Raw genomic sequence first — 15,383 nt, 5'->3', positions numbered from 1 at the left:
CAGAAGAGGAAGCTTCTAACACTGGACAATAACCGGGTACGAGTGTGGGGAAACCACTAAAGCCAACATCATCAGGTTTAATTTTTTATAGAATGCTGATGGACATTCAATCACTATTTCTGTGAAGTGAAAAGGTTTTTCACTTGATGAAAACATCAAGGTTAACCTTGGAATGTCATGGAATTCAAGGCTTTTTACCTTGAAGAAAACATTTTGAAAACAGAGGACTTTAAAAAAAATTATATACAGCAAGTAAAGAAATATTCTTGGCCAAAGTTTATGAAGTAGCCAGTTCCTTCCGCATAAAAATTCATTATAACATTTACAATTCATACACCTCAATCACATTCTAAACAACCATCATTCATTCTGTTATCAAACCGAAAAAAAACCTAATTGCTAAAAATTGATTTTTGGAAGACTTTTGACTCGAGAAAAGAAAATCATATATTTTTTTAAACAGAAGAAAGACAAAATGTGCCCTACAACTCATAGGTGTGCAAACTAAAAACTATAAAAAAAATTATATCACAAACCTATTAAAATAAACACTAAATAAATAATAATCTAACAATTAAATGCTTTAAGCAAATTTAATAAATTTATCATATAACAAAAAAAAAAAAAAAAAATTAAAATAAATATCATGTAGTTATTATATTCTATACATATAAATTTCTCACTAAATTGAATTTATTGTCTAAAAATTAAAAAAAATAAATTTAATGTATATTAAATTAAATACTTTTTTAAAAAAGACTAGACACACAGCCATATATAAAAATAAACAAACCAAATAATAAAAAATTTAATTTAAAAAATTCTAATAAATCATTTTTATTAAATAAAATGGCTGCTAGAAACAAACAATCAACAGAATAAACCTCTGTAGGTGATACCTGTATAAAATGTAAGAAAAAACTTATGTAATTACCTGATCATTTATTTCTCCTGTAATGTAGGCTTACAGCCAATTATACCAACCCTAACCTTTTTTTATTTTTATATTTGATAGGAAATGAATTTTATAGCACATGTAAAAAAAAAAAAAAATATTGAATCTGGCAAATGTTCTGGATGAAAAGCAGATACTACACCCTGCCATAGAGGTTGGCTTAACTACTTAAAAATCTACTTTCAGCACAGGGATGGATGGGATTTTACATTTTATATATATATTTACTAATATCACTATTTAAGGACTGGCCTACTGTGACTTTTATTTTTATTACCTGGTGGTGGTATTTTTTTTAAGGTTCTTAACCAATCATAAATACATGATTTTAAATAAATATAATTTACAATAGAAATCTAAAAAAAAAAAATTAAGATTATAGACAAAATTGAAGATTATTAAAACAATTTTTTTTTTAAATTAAAGAAACAAAAATGAAGTTACACTAAAAAAAAATTTCAACAATGTAAATAAATAAAATAAAACAAAAAATAAAATTTCAAACTAAAATTGGTTCAACCAAATCACAAATTTAATTAAGTAATTAATATAAATATATTTAAAAAACTAATCAATCAAATTCAATTAAATAACAACAAAAATACATAAGACGAAGAAAAAATTGGTTTTCCATATTATTTTGGAATGTAAATCTCTATTGATATTTCATAAAAAAAAAAAACAAAAAAACAAACAATAAATAGCTTTAAATGAGAGATATTTTTTTAAATTTAAATCTAATTTTTCAATAAAAAAAAAAATATCATAATCAATTTTACAAGAGAATTAATCTTAATAAATAAAATCTAATGAAACTTATCTAAGAATATACAGAAGAAAAATAATGAAAAAAAAACTATACATGATTATGTAGATGGCAAGTAATATATTACCACTGAGAAAATATAATTAATTAAAATGAAATTACTTCAGAATTACATATCAAAGAGAAGCGACAGTCGAAAAAACAGCAAAAGCTTTCTTTATTTACAATGAAATAAATGGAAGATACAGAGAATGTAAAGATAAATGAAAAACAGTTTCTTTTTACTTAAATCATCAATCTCCCAAAAAAATAATTACGTTAGAAAAAAAATGAATCGATAAGAATATATGTAATCTATCGCAGGATTATTTACGATACTACAAGAACATACAGGCGATAAATAATGTATAAACACTTGGGAGGGGAAAGTGAAATTACAAGAATATCATCTAAGGATTACTTAGTAAATTGTGAGAATTTTATTTTTTATTCCTTTTCATTAAAGTGAAAAAAAATATAAAAAGTAGAACCGGATGAAACTAGGCAACAAAATAAAATTATCTTTATCTGCCCAGTAAAAATGAAGGTAAACAAAAAGGATGTTCCGTCTTCATTCTAAAAAAAAAGGCCATAAGCAGTAAAAATCAATAGAAACCTATCACAGTTTTATTTATTTATAAGGAAAATACAAGACTGGAAATTAAAAATATTAGTAATTTACTGTCGATGAACCAAAGATTTTGGTATTGCAGTAACAACTTTACTAGTATTCTAAATCACCCTAATCAAGATAAAAATGGAAGAAAAAATATTATCTAAAGAAAGACAAGTTTTTATTTTATTTTTTCATAATTGTCCTTCCAACTAAAGAATGATAATAAAACTATGGAAACTTCAACTAATTGTTTTTGAATATACATGGAAGAGATGATACAAAAAATACCCAAACTTAATGATCTAAATATAGCAAATAATTGCAAACAAATACTCGTTACTGGAAAAATCTTGATTAAAAAGAGAACGAGATATAAATTAAAAGAGACTACTGGAAACCTATCACATGATAACTTAAAAATTGATTTAAACTCATACTAAATTATAATTTTCATAATTCTCTTGATTTTTAATGTATATATAATACAAAAACTAAGTACCATTATAAAAAAAAAAGTTTTGATTAATTTCAATAAGAAAAAAAATGTAAAATAACTTACACCTTGTGATAATATATTTTATAAATATATATATAATGAACAATTTTTTTTTTTGAACACATCATAAAGGTAACATTTATTCACTTTTTCTCTTTATTAAAAAAAAAAAAAATAAATAAATAAATAAAAAGAAAAACCTAAGAGAAAAAGGTGTAAATTATTCTATTCAATAAGATTAATAAATTAATATAAAATATGTAACGCATACTTGCCAATTTAATAAAATTACTACGACTTCACTGTTTTTTAACTTTTAAATGGCACTGATTTTACTGAGATCTTCAGTTAAAGATTCCAATGATGAGATTATATATTAAAAATTGTTTAACTACAGCAATACATATGAATCCATTTATTAAATAAATATGTTTTTAAATGTTGGCTTCGTTCTTATTTGACATCCAAAATTTCTGGTTATTATGGAGGAGTATCACGCCAAACACTCGTAAACATGAGTACCAAATGAATTGTAATTTTAATCACTGCTTATTTATTTATTTATTATTGGAGAGTGTGAAAGTTGAACGTATAGAAAATTCTGTGTGAGCTATGATCGTTTAAATTTTAACTAAGTCATTCTTTTTCTCCATACAAAAAAAACAATGACGAACAAATAAATTTATATACAATATATTTCTAATACTTTTAACAAATGGAAAAATATTTTCAGACAAAACCCCAGACTCCCTGTAATTTTTTCTACTTCTGGAACAAATCAAATAATAAATATATATATATAAAAAATTTGAATTAGGGTTCGCAGATAAATAACAAACTAAGCTAATCAGAGGCAATCCTATGTATTGATTAAGATTTCTAAATTCGCTTGTCATATTTCAAATCCTTAGATAAATATCAAAGGAATTGTGCTAATAGCTGAAAATACCACTTAAACAGGATTAACTGTGAGTGGTGACTCAAATCTGAGGGGCTGAACTTCTAATTAGGAAATAGCAAAAAAAAAAAAAAACTGCAACCACGTTGCCTGCTGGATAAGCTGAACTTTTTACCCATTTAAAGATGTATTTTTGAAATGAAAATAACGAATTAAAGCCAAATAAATCATGAATTCCGTGTTTTTCTACAAGAGTAAAACCATACTATATTAACAGCTGAGTTGCAGTAACTAATATATACAATTTGGTCTTATAATCAAATCTGTGGATCCAATCGCTGGTGATCATTGTAGAATTCTACCATACAATTTTCAGCAAAAATAGTCATAAATGATAAAACATTTATGCCACTGGTTATTAGTAATTGGCAAGTATAAAAATTTAAAAATCTCATTTAAAGCTAATTATAATAAATAAAAATTTAAAAATATATAGCATATTAATCATTTAACAATTTTACGATAAAAAAAAAACTTGGTAAATGTAAATACTTAAAAATAATATCAGTACAGGTTTTAATAACTAATTTAAAAAATAAAAAAATATATATATATTATATATTTTATAATATAATATATCAACTAATATAAACTTCCTCTTACAATGGGGGCTGTCCAAACACAGCTGATGTTTTTAATAATCTTTTAAGCATACCTGACGTCCCACGATGTTGTAAACTTTTATGAGTTGTTAGACTATTTTTAGTTCGATATCTTCTGTGGCAGAATTCGCATACATATAATGTATCCGACCGTTCGTGTTTATCTTGAAAATGCCTCTTTAATGAATAATAACAGGAGAACGTCCGCCTGCAATATGGACAGTCTTGTGGCTCATTAATACCTCCGGATAATGGTGGCGGCATCACTAATCCTGTAAAACAAAAGAAAAAAAAATTAATCGCACGATTAAAATTATTTATACAAAATTTAAATATTAAATACGGCTGTGATTAACCTTCTAAATCTGTTCCTGAGGAAAACTGTAAATTATCCTGATTAGAGGCACGTCCTCAGTGGATCGATCATCCCATTTTTGTTTCACCCTCCTTCTTCATCCGTCTAGATGAGTGTCATGAGAATTGAATCGGCTGCTTATCAAGTTCTACATATGGAGTCATGCTGGTACATTATAGTAATTAGCATTTCTTTATTGGAACCTGATAGGGTATAAATGTGACCCTCTGTACCGATGAATTATCCAATAATTCAGTTTCCTGTTCAAGGAGTTGTACAAAAAAAAAACCAATCTAGCTATTACAACCTAAATTACATTGTAAATTATGATCAATTACTTTAATTCAATTTTTCCATATGCAACACCTCTCGTACGTCTGGCTTTTCTAGAAAAGTATCTAACCTACAAATTTTTTTTTTTGTACCACCACCAGAACCTTATTAAACTACACAAAAAATCAAGGATTTAATACATCTTTAAAATAGAGCCAATAGATATCTAGCAAAAAGGTATAAAAACAGCCAGGAGAAGAAGGAAATAGTGAAAGGGGCAATTTAACTGCAGGACTATAAACGATCAACAATAACATCCTGTACAAGTTCAACATTTTTATATTTCTGCCTATCGCTATAGCAAAGTTATACTTATTGAAGGTAAAAGTAAGGTATTTGATTTAACTTGGACATATGTGATTGTCATTGGATCTGACACCTAAGGGACCCAAAAAAACTAAAAAACCAGATGGAAATTTTCCGGATTTCGTATGTACGTGTGTGTTCAGGATGTGTTGGCCTCTAAATCACATTATCTTCAGAACTACTAGACCGATTTTTAACAAACTTGGTCAGATTACTTTTATATATGGGGAATTGATGCCATTAGATTTTCAACTTAAAGATCAAGGGGGTGAAGCTGCACAGCAAGGTCACCCTCAGCATCTCGAAATTTCATCTAATTAAGGTTTTATTTTTCTTAGGCACATTTGTTAATAATTAAAAACAAAACTGATGTGGACAATACACGACTTCCTTGTACACCTATTAAATTACATTTACATACTTTTTTAAAATGAAAAGTACAGAAAATTTTATTTCATTAAAAACTTCTGATATTTTTTCATATTTCTTTTTTTTATTATTATTATTTATTCATCGTAAAATATTTTTACAATGAGAGGTTAATAAATAAATCAATATATTTAAATAAATAAAAAAAAAGGGGGATGAAGTCTGATTTGAACTGATGTACCTTCCCCTAAAATCCAAATATTTCATTAATTAAGATTTTATTTGGCTATAACTCGAATATTTCCAAAAAAAACATTTTTTGCAAAATTGCACACCCACCCAAAAAACGCTCTAAATAAACTAGTGGCTAAGTGGGTACAGTTTGTCATTAGTACCCCCTCTCACTACAAGGTGTGCTGTAACTCTGATGTACAGCTGCTGTAATCATCTTTCTTTCTTTTTCTGTTTGGCCTCTGCACCAGCTCTGCTGTAAGATCACAGATGAGTGGTAGAATTAAATACAGTATGCGCGCATGCTTTCGTTAAAATGCATTGAATTAAATAAACAAAAAAAATATTACATTTAAATAAAATGATAAATATTTTAAATTACATTGTGTGTGTTTGTGCGTCTAAGCTGTGCATCAGAAAAAAGCTGCATGATGGGAAAGTCCTACAACTGTGTTGTCAGCTTTTTTTTTTATTTATGATGGAAAAGAAAATCATCACTATGAACAATTTTGTGTTGTCCAGTTTAAAAATATGCAACAATAAATCTTTTTCAATTCAGATAATTTCCTTATTTATATACTACAGAGCTACCTGTGGAAAGGTTCATGCTTCCTTAAGGAAAATCCTATTCACAAAAGTATGTGATATGCGGAAATACCCTACTGACCTGAAAACCATTCACACAGTTCTGTCACTAAAATTAAACTTAGGTCGATGTTAAAAAGAAAATGGTGGATACAACTACATAATGAATCACATTCTTCCTGATCTATAAAAGAAGTCAACTGTTTAGTGAACAATTGGACATAATTAACTTTCTGAGCACTAATTGATTATCTTGTCAGTAAATTTTGTGACAAAAGATGTAGCTGACTGAAATTTCAATCATATCAAACAACTGGTGATATTAATTTTATTTAACAAGGCTGTTGGGGTATATATATATATATATATATATATATATATATATATATATATATAATTATATTTAAAAAAAATTGTAAATATAAATATAATCCACTTACCAACAAATATTTGTATAAATTTACATACTAGCTCTTTCAGAAAATTATTTCCATCTTCAGGGACGTATTGTAACTAATTGTACATATATTAATAATAATCCACATGTAAAGTGATAAGTAAATAAAAACATATTTTACAAATATAACAACTAATTGTCATTATTAAAATCAAGTCATATGTAATGTGTCTTGTCAGTTTTTAATAACTGACAAGGGCTGGAAACAGAGCTGGACATAAAGAAATTACTACTAAAATTCATGATGGATTAAATGATATAAATATTTATAAAATTCATGAGTAAATTAAAAAAAAAAAACAACATTAGATTACTACAGCATTTATAATATTCTAATAGGCATTAGGTGATATGGTTTTAAATGATGGGCCTTTAGACTTAATTGTCAAGCTGTAATACAGATTAAAAAGCAGGTACCTCCAGCCACTGGGTCACATAAAGCTGTATGGTTTCCATTGTCCCTGTAAGATTAGCCAGAATAATTGCAGATCTGATCTACTCTCATAGAACATAAAATGGAAAAGAAAGGATTCCAGATAAGGAAAGAGAAGGGATGATGCAAAAGAAAATTTTGGATAATTTCTTTATTTTCTTAGTTAAAAAAAAAAAAAAAATAAGTAATAACTAAAAATAAAATAAATAAATATTAATGACAAAATACCTGTTATACGTTTCTGTCAAGGTTAGAACTTAATATCAGCAGTAGTGGTATTGTGGTGTTGCGGATGATGGTGCTGAAGTAGATGATGTGCCGATGTTGAAGACGGATGATGCGAACTAGATAGATGTGCGGCGGATGATGGTGGAGGATCGGTTGGTCTAGTCTTGTGATATGTGTAGATATGTGTCATAAGCGAGTTCCTCGAACAATAAACCCTTTCACAAATAGCGCAGCGATACTCCTCGTGTCTCGACGCATGTTTATCGGCGACGTGACGTTTCAGGCTCGCTTTAGAACATAACACCTTCCCGCACGCCACGCAAGTAAACACTTTCCTCAAACCTGCGCACACAGCCAATATCATATCATCATATTTTTATTCTTATTTATATCATTTTATCATAGATCACGTCCATCACGTTTTTATCACCGTTTCTGGTTTTTTTGAACTTTTTTTTAATATCAACAAGACAGATTTCTCTCCTCCACCATTTTTTTGTTTATATTTACTTTTATTATTTAATATTGTTTATAAAAAAAAATCCGACCCCCTCATGAACCACACCAATCACATTACTACAACACCACAATACCACATTTTTCTAACATTTTCATAATGTATATAAATAAAAAAAGTTACAATTTAAAAAAAAATGACTTTACATAATAAAAGTAAACCCTACAATGATAATAAAGGATACTGTAATAAAGAAAGGACATAATACAAGATAATAAAGTAAAAATAATAATGCAAACAAAGCAAAAAAAAGGTTACGACAATTATTAAAAAAAAAAAAAAAATAAATAAAAAAATTCTACTATGAAAATATTAACAAGCAAATACAAAAAAAAATTTCAACAATTTATTTTAATTTTAACATATACTTACTTGTGTTATACAAAAACATGGCATTAGTTCCTTATAAGTATATGTAGAATCTAAAAAAGATTACACATACATTGTTTTTATTTTAAATAAATAAAAAGAAATCAACGGTACTAATAGAAAAAAATAAAAAAACAAAAATTGAGGAGGAGAGCGAAATCTGTGTACAAATTAATAAAAATAAAATATTATATAACAAGTTATAAGCCGAAATATTTAATCCAAGTAATTTTACCATCAGTTGTAATATAAAAAGACGTATTACGTAAAACTTTCTGAGGTCAGTTCCTTTCCACCTCAGAAATATAAACAACCAGATAATTAACAGAATTAAAAATGTATACAATCAGGTAAATATGGAATCTGTTAACCAGCAGCATTTCTAAAAATACATAAAAATGTAACGTGTAAAGAAGCCTGTTTCATAACGTAATCACCATGAAATACTGTTAACTTTTAACTAAAGATTCCTCTTTCTTAAGTCATAATTTAAAAAATAAATAAATAAAACCATATAATTCCTACCTGGTTGAGTTTTAAATTATGATGATACAATAATGCTTATCTTTTTGAGATAAAATAACACATACTGTAGAATCCAAGCCCCCTCAATGTAATTATGCATATCAAAATATTTAATTAGCAATATAATATCTTAAATCTTTAACATAAATAAAAATAAATAAATAAGATTCAAAAAATAAAATACTGACTAACTAGTGTTGAACTATGAATAACAAATAATTTTAAATTTCTAATTTTAAAGCTAAAACTTTTAGTAACAGAAAGAAATAGTGCCTATTAAGGGTGAGCTTTATTAGTAAGCTCACCACATACAGATTAACAATTACTGTCAACTAAACATACACGATGCAAGTTACTTGCATCAATACAAACAATTTTGTTTTAAAAATATTATCTTCAAAATTAATGATGATTATCGTTGAACTTAAGTTTTGTTTTTCTAGTTATACACATGTACAAGCTAAAACCTGAAAGCCTGACAAAAAACAACGAACTAAACGGAACACTGCAACTAGTTATGGGGTAAAAATTTGGTTATTTTTATTTTTATTTTTATTTTTTACTTAAAATACATTACTTTTAACCTTACAAATGTTGTAATAAGCTTGAAAAAATTAATACAAGTTAAAAGATAATAAATTAAATAAATTTTTCTTTTTGGTCAAAAAGTTTTTTTTCAAATCTCACAAATTCTAAAGAAAGCAGTTCTTTTGATTCATAGTTAAATTCAGTGTATTCTCCAGCACTACCTATTTTATGTTTCTGTCTTGAATGTTCTTTTTCAAATAGCAATCCTTCCTGTAAATGTAGGAATTTGATTTTTTTTAGTATCTCCAATAACTTCAACCAAATCCTTGCGTTAAAAAAAGATAAATAAATACGTAAATGATAGTTATAAAGATTTTTATTTAATATTGTAAGTAAAAATTCAAGAAATGATAATAGCGAAATTTATGATTAAAAAAATATCCCATATTTTGGGCAACCTTCACTGATACTCAGTGAAGGTTCATGTAGTGAATACTCAGTGAAGGTTCACATCAGTGAAGGAAAATGTAAAATTCCCTGAGTATCAGGGAATTTTACACTTCCCTGTATTCATTTACTCATTTTTACAAACATATTTTTGTTTCTTGGCTAACTTTTGTATTAATAAAAATCTGTAAAATGAAATTAACAGTACCTAAAAGAAATTTCTGAATTTAAAGTTTTATTGTTATGAAGTTAGCACTAAATTCTAAAAATAAATAATTAAAAAAAAAAAATTACATTATACATTATGTTATTTTTCTTGTTTTAATTTATTTTCTTTTATTATAAAAAATAAAATATTATTTCAAATATTTAGTAAATAAATTGGAGATTTATAAACTATTTAAGAGTATGTAATATACCCATACAACAAGATATGTTTATACGAATATAAACATTTAACGTGTACATAAATATATACTCAAATCTTTTTTGATAATGCCTTTTTAATTGTGAATTATTTTTTACATAAAATATATTTATGTATTTACCTTAATATTATTCTCGTGTTTGTATTTAAATAATTAATAAGCCATTAATCAAATATATTTTTCAACTTATAATTGTCAGATAGGTGTTGATGCCCTAATAAAGATTTTATCATGGTTTCTCTTAACCCATCCAGGCAAATGCTGGGACAATTCCTTTTTTTAGCTGTTGGAATCTATACATTCCTAATCTATACAATGTACCAATGATCAGGATACACAATTTAATTATTTATGAAATGTGATGCAAGATAGCTTTGTATAAAATTACCAAATTTCTTTTTTTATAAATTTTGATATAAGTTTTTAGAATTTAATTAAAAATTTATTCAACAAATATTTGATATCAGTTTAAAGTTGTAAATGTCTTAAGTATTATCATCCCTAAATTCAGAGCAAATTACAAGTATTTATTTGAATGTTTATGCCATGTACAAAACAATGTTTTCAGAGAACAAATTACAATAACATTACTATCATAATTTTATAACATTGAAAGATTAAATTAAAAAGAAAAACATATAATTATATAAATAATAAAAAAAAAAATAAATAAAATATTACGGTGTAGAAATAGAATGACTGTATTAATGACTAATTTGTAATCAATGTAGATATTTCACTGATGCATCTCCATGTATGGTATATATAAATATTGGATAACATGTTTACATTAATGCTTTGCATTGCTTGACTGAAAAAAATTATCAACAAATAATATAGCTTAAGGATTTTTCTACAATAAATGGTAATAATAATTAAATGTTAAAAAAAATTATGAAAAAATTAACTAACATACAGTTATGTACAACTACAAAATACAAACTGTGAGAAAAAATACATAAACTTGAACAAACATGCAAACAAATTTACATTACAATAATATACTTTAAGTGCAAACAACTTTAAACTAAGCTCAAACAGTGAGACAATCACAGTTCAAAATCATTAAATTTTGTGCTTCAACTGGCAAATCTTCACTAATATAAAAAAACAAAAAAATTACAAAAATATATTTGACTACATACAAAAAAATTATTTTTTAAAAAAAGCTTTTATTTAACTAATATTAATATTAACATTAATAAAAAAAGGAAACAAATTAGAAAAACCCTCTAAAAAGTAAAAAATAAGAATTAAATCAAATTGAGAATTTTAAACAAAAAAATATAATATATTAACAAATATAAAAATGCACTGAAAACTAAAAAATAAATTATATAAATATCTAATAAATAAAAAGAAAATAAATGTAATAATTATTAAATTTTAAAATTAAAAGTAATGAAAATATTTAGTTAAATAAAAGCGTGGCACAAATCTTATAATTTATTTAAAACAACACAACATTTATTTTTACAACAATTAATCTTCATTTTCATTTTCAATAACGACGCGAGGAGGCGGAAAGGTCTGCTGGAATCTCTCCAGTTGAGACTGACTATAGCTACAAGTAACAATCTGTGAAAATGCATCCGCTCGCTTTCTTTATACGTGTTCTCACATAGCTGAAGTTCATCTTCGAATTCTGCTTGTAATCTAAGCCAAATTGAATGCACTCTTAACGCTAAAAGTTTCATTTTAATTAATTATGAATTTTTATTTAACGAATTCATAATTATGATTACAATTATAATAATTAATCATTTTTCAGATTACCGTCAAAATGTAATAACTTTGTGCAAGATTTCTAATTTTAATTTTAATTTTTAATTTTATTAACCCTTACAGGTCATCTTGGTGCAAATTTGAACCATCAAAAAATTAAAACTTGGGTTATTTTATTACAGATAAATAAAGTATATACATATACTAAACAACCTCATTAAACAAAAAATATATTTTAAAATACGGCAAATGTCTATAAATACTTATTCGAAAACATTGTTATAAAAACTGCACCACGTTTTTATTTAATTAAATATTTTCATTACTTTTTATTTATTGGTTATTTATTAGATATTTATATAATTTATTTTTTACTTTTCAGTGCATTTTTATATTTGTTAATATATTATATATATTTTTTTTAAATTCTCAATTTGATTTAATTCTTATTTTTTTACTGTTTATTGAATTTCCTAATTTGTTTCCTTTTATTTATTAATGTTAATATTAATATTAGTTAAAAAAAAACTTTTTTATATGTAATCAAATATATTTTTGTATTTTTTTTTAAGACTAAAAAAAAGTAAAAATATTTATTTTTACACATCGAAGTTACATACGTGTACCAAATTTCAATCATTTTCATACGATAGTTCATGAGAAATGAAAATTTTCAACTAAATGCGTGAATCTAGCGTAGGGGTAGCGCATGGGGGTGAGTCATATCAAATTCCGACACCGTAGTGCTGTATTGTCATCGAAATTACATACGTGTACCAAATTTCATTGATTTTCATACGATAGATCAAAAGATATAGCAGTTGCAAGATTTGATTATTCCTAAAGCAAGTTAAATAAAAGCTTTTAAAAAAATATATATTGTTTTTTTAGATTTTTCAAGATGAAATATAGACAGATTATTTTATTTAATCTACATTTAATTCTATTGTTATGCACTATTATTCATTTGATTGTTTTGAATCATTCAGTTCAAACCCTATTCATAGTTCATTAATTCAATTATATAAAGTTTTTGCTGCAACTGTCTTTCACTATTACATATATATTTTTTTCCCAGATGAAATATATCCAAAAACCTTCTCAGTTATGCCTAGAAACATGGATAAAAATATAGTAGTGCTAGGTTGGGTAGTTTTTTGTTTATCCTAAACAAAAACACCCTCTTCCTTTTTATATAAGAGTACAGATATTATTTTAATAAGAATTCATATAATAAATAAAAATTAAAATAAAAAAAAAAAGACAATTTTTATATTTTTACTTTAAAGAAACTAAAAACAATATTTTTCATGCTTTTATGGTCATTTTTTTTAGGTGCTTATCCTCCTCCTACTTCCCCATATTATAAAATGCTAAAAACACAAAAATTTCTATTACTTGAAATAGCCTAATTGATCTACTGGATTGGGCAATGGCTTAAAATGCTCTGAGAATCATGTCATACCGGGCTCACCTGAAAATGTTTCTTCAATTTTGATTCGAGATATTTACAAACACTGTTCTCTCTATATTATAACAGGTAACAAAAATGCTGAAAACTGTTATAACTCGAGACCTAATGTCTTAAAATACTCGAAAAATTAAGTTACACATAATAAAGCCTCACCGGGAATTTATTTTCAATTCTGATTTGAGACATGTGTGAACATTAGTTCTTCCTACATTATATGTGGTAAGAAAAATGTTGAAAACACAAAAACTGTAATAACTCGAGATCTAATTGATCTACTGGGACAGGAAATATCTTAAAATACTGGGAGAATCAAGACATATCTAATGAGACCTAACCGAAAATTTTTCCTCAAGTCAACATGTGAGTGAACACTGGTTCTTCCTATATTATAATATGGTAAGAAAAATGTCGAAATGCTGGGTGCAAAGCGGCCAGGGGCTTAGCCCTTAGTAATAATAATTTTAAAAAAATATTTATTTACTAGAATTGAGAGTAGAGTGGAAGAAGTGTTAGGAGAAGACCAATTTGGTTTCAGGAAAAGTATAGGGACAAGGGAAGCAATTTTAGGCCTCAGATTAATAGTAGAAGGAAGATTAAAGAAAAACAAACCAACATACTTGGCGTTTATAGACCTAGAAAAGGCATTCGATAACGTAGACTGGAATAAAATGTTCAGCATTTTAAAAAAATTAGGGTTCAAATACAGAGATAGAAGAACAATTGCTAAGATGTACAGGAACCAAACAGCAACAGTAATAATTGAAGAACATAAGAAAATTTTTCCTCAAGTCAACATGTGAGTGAACACTGGTTCTTCCTATATTATAATATGGTAAGAAAAATGTCAAAATGCTGGGTGCAAAGCGGCCAGGGGCTTAGCCCTTAGTAATAATAATTTTAAAAAAATATTTATTTACTAGAATTGAGAGGAGAGTGGAAGAAGTGTTAGGAGAAGACCAATTTGGTTTCAGGAAAAGTATAGGAACAAGGGAAGCAATTTTAGGCCTCAGATTAATAGTAGAAGGAAGATTAAAGAAAAACAAATCAACATACTTGGCGTTTATAGACCTAGAAAAGGCATTCGATAACGTAGACTGGAATAAAATGTTCAGCATTTTAAAAAAATTAGGGTTCAAATACAGAGATAGAAGAACAATTGCTAAGATGTACAGGAACCAAATAGCAACACTAATAATTGAAGAACATAAGAAAGAAGCCGTAATAAGAAAGGGAGTCCGACAAGGATGTTCCCTATCTTTGTTACTTTTTAATCTTTACATGGAACTAGCAGTTAATGATGTTAAAGAACAATTTAGATTCGGAGTAACAGTACAAGGTGAAAAGATAAAGATGCTACGATTTGCTGATGATACAGTAATTCTAGCCGAGAGTAAAAAGGATCTAGAAGAAACAATGAACAGCATAGATTAAGTCCTACGCAAGAACTATCGCATGAAAATAAACAAGAACAAAACAAAAGTAATGAAATGTAGTAGAAATAACAAAGATGGAGCACTGAATGTGAAAATAGGAGGAGAAAAGATTATGGAGGTAGAAGAATTTTGTTATCAGGAAAAGATTTTTGAAGGTATATGTTTGGAGTGTCGCTTTATATAGAAGTGAAACTTGGACAATCGGAGT

At 26.4% G+C, this 15,383-nt stretch overlaps 1 protein-coding gene across 1 annotated transcript in view; it reads right to left on the bottom strand.

Annotated features, from left to right (window-relative positions):
- Positions 1 to 4,429: 4,429 nt before the first annotated feature.
- The window catches only part of br (broad-complex core protein), a 191,159-nt gene continuing 180,205 nt past the window's right edge, over positions 4,430 to 15,383 (bottom strand). The window contains exon 8 of the mRNA XM_075381351.1: positions 4,430 to 4,698. Within this exon, the coding sequence (XP_075237466.1) occupies positions 4,430 to 4,698 (269 nt within the window). The remainder of the gene's footprint in view (positions 4,699 to 15,383) is intronic.

Source organism: Lycorma delicatula, chromosome 13 (genome assembly GCF_047948215.1).
Source record: "Lycorma delicatula isolate Av1 chromosome 13, ASM4794821v1, whole genome shotgun sequence".
Lineage (NCBI taxonomy): Eukaryota > Metazoa > Arthropoda > Insecta > Hemiptera > Fulgoridae > Lycorma > Lycorma delicatula.
The sequence above is the reverse complement of the archived record's forward strand: the minus strand, read 5'-3'. Positions and strand labels throughout refer to the sequence as shown.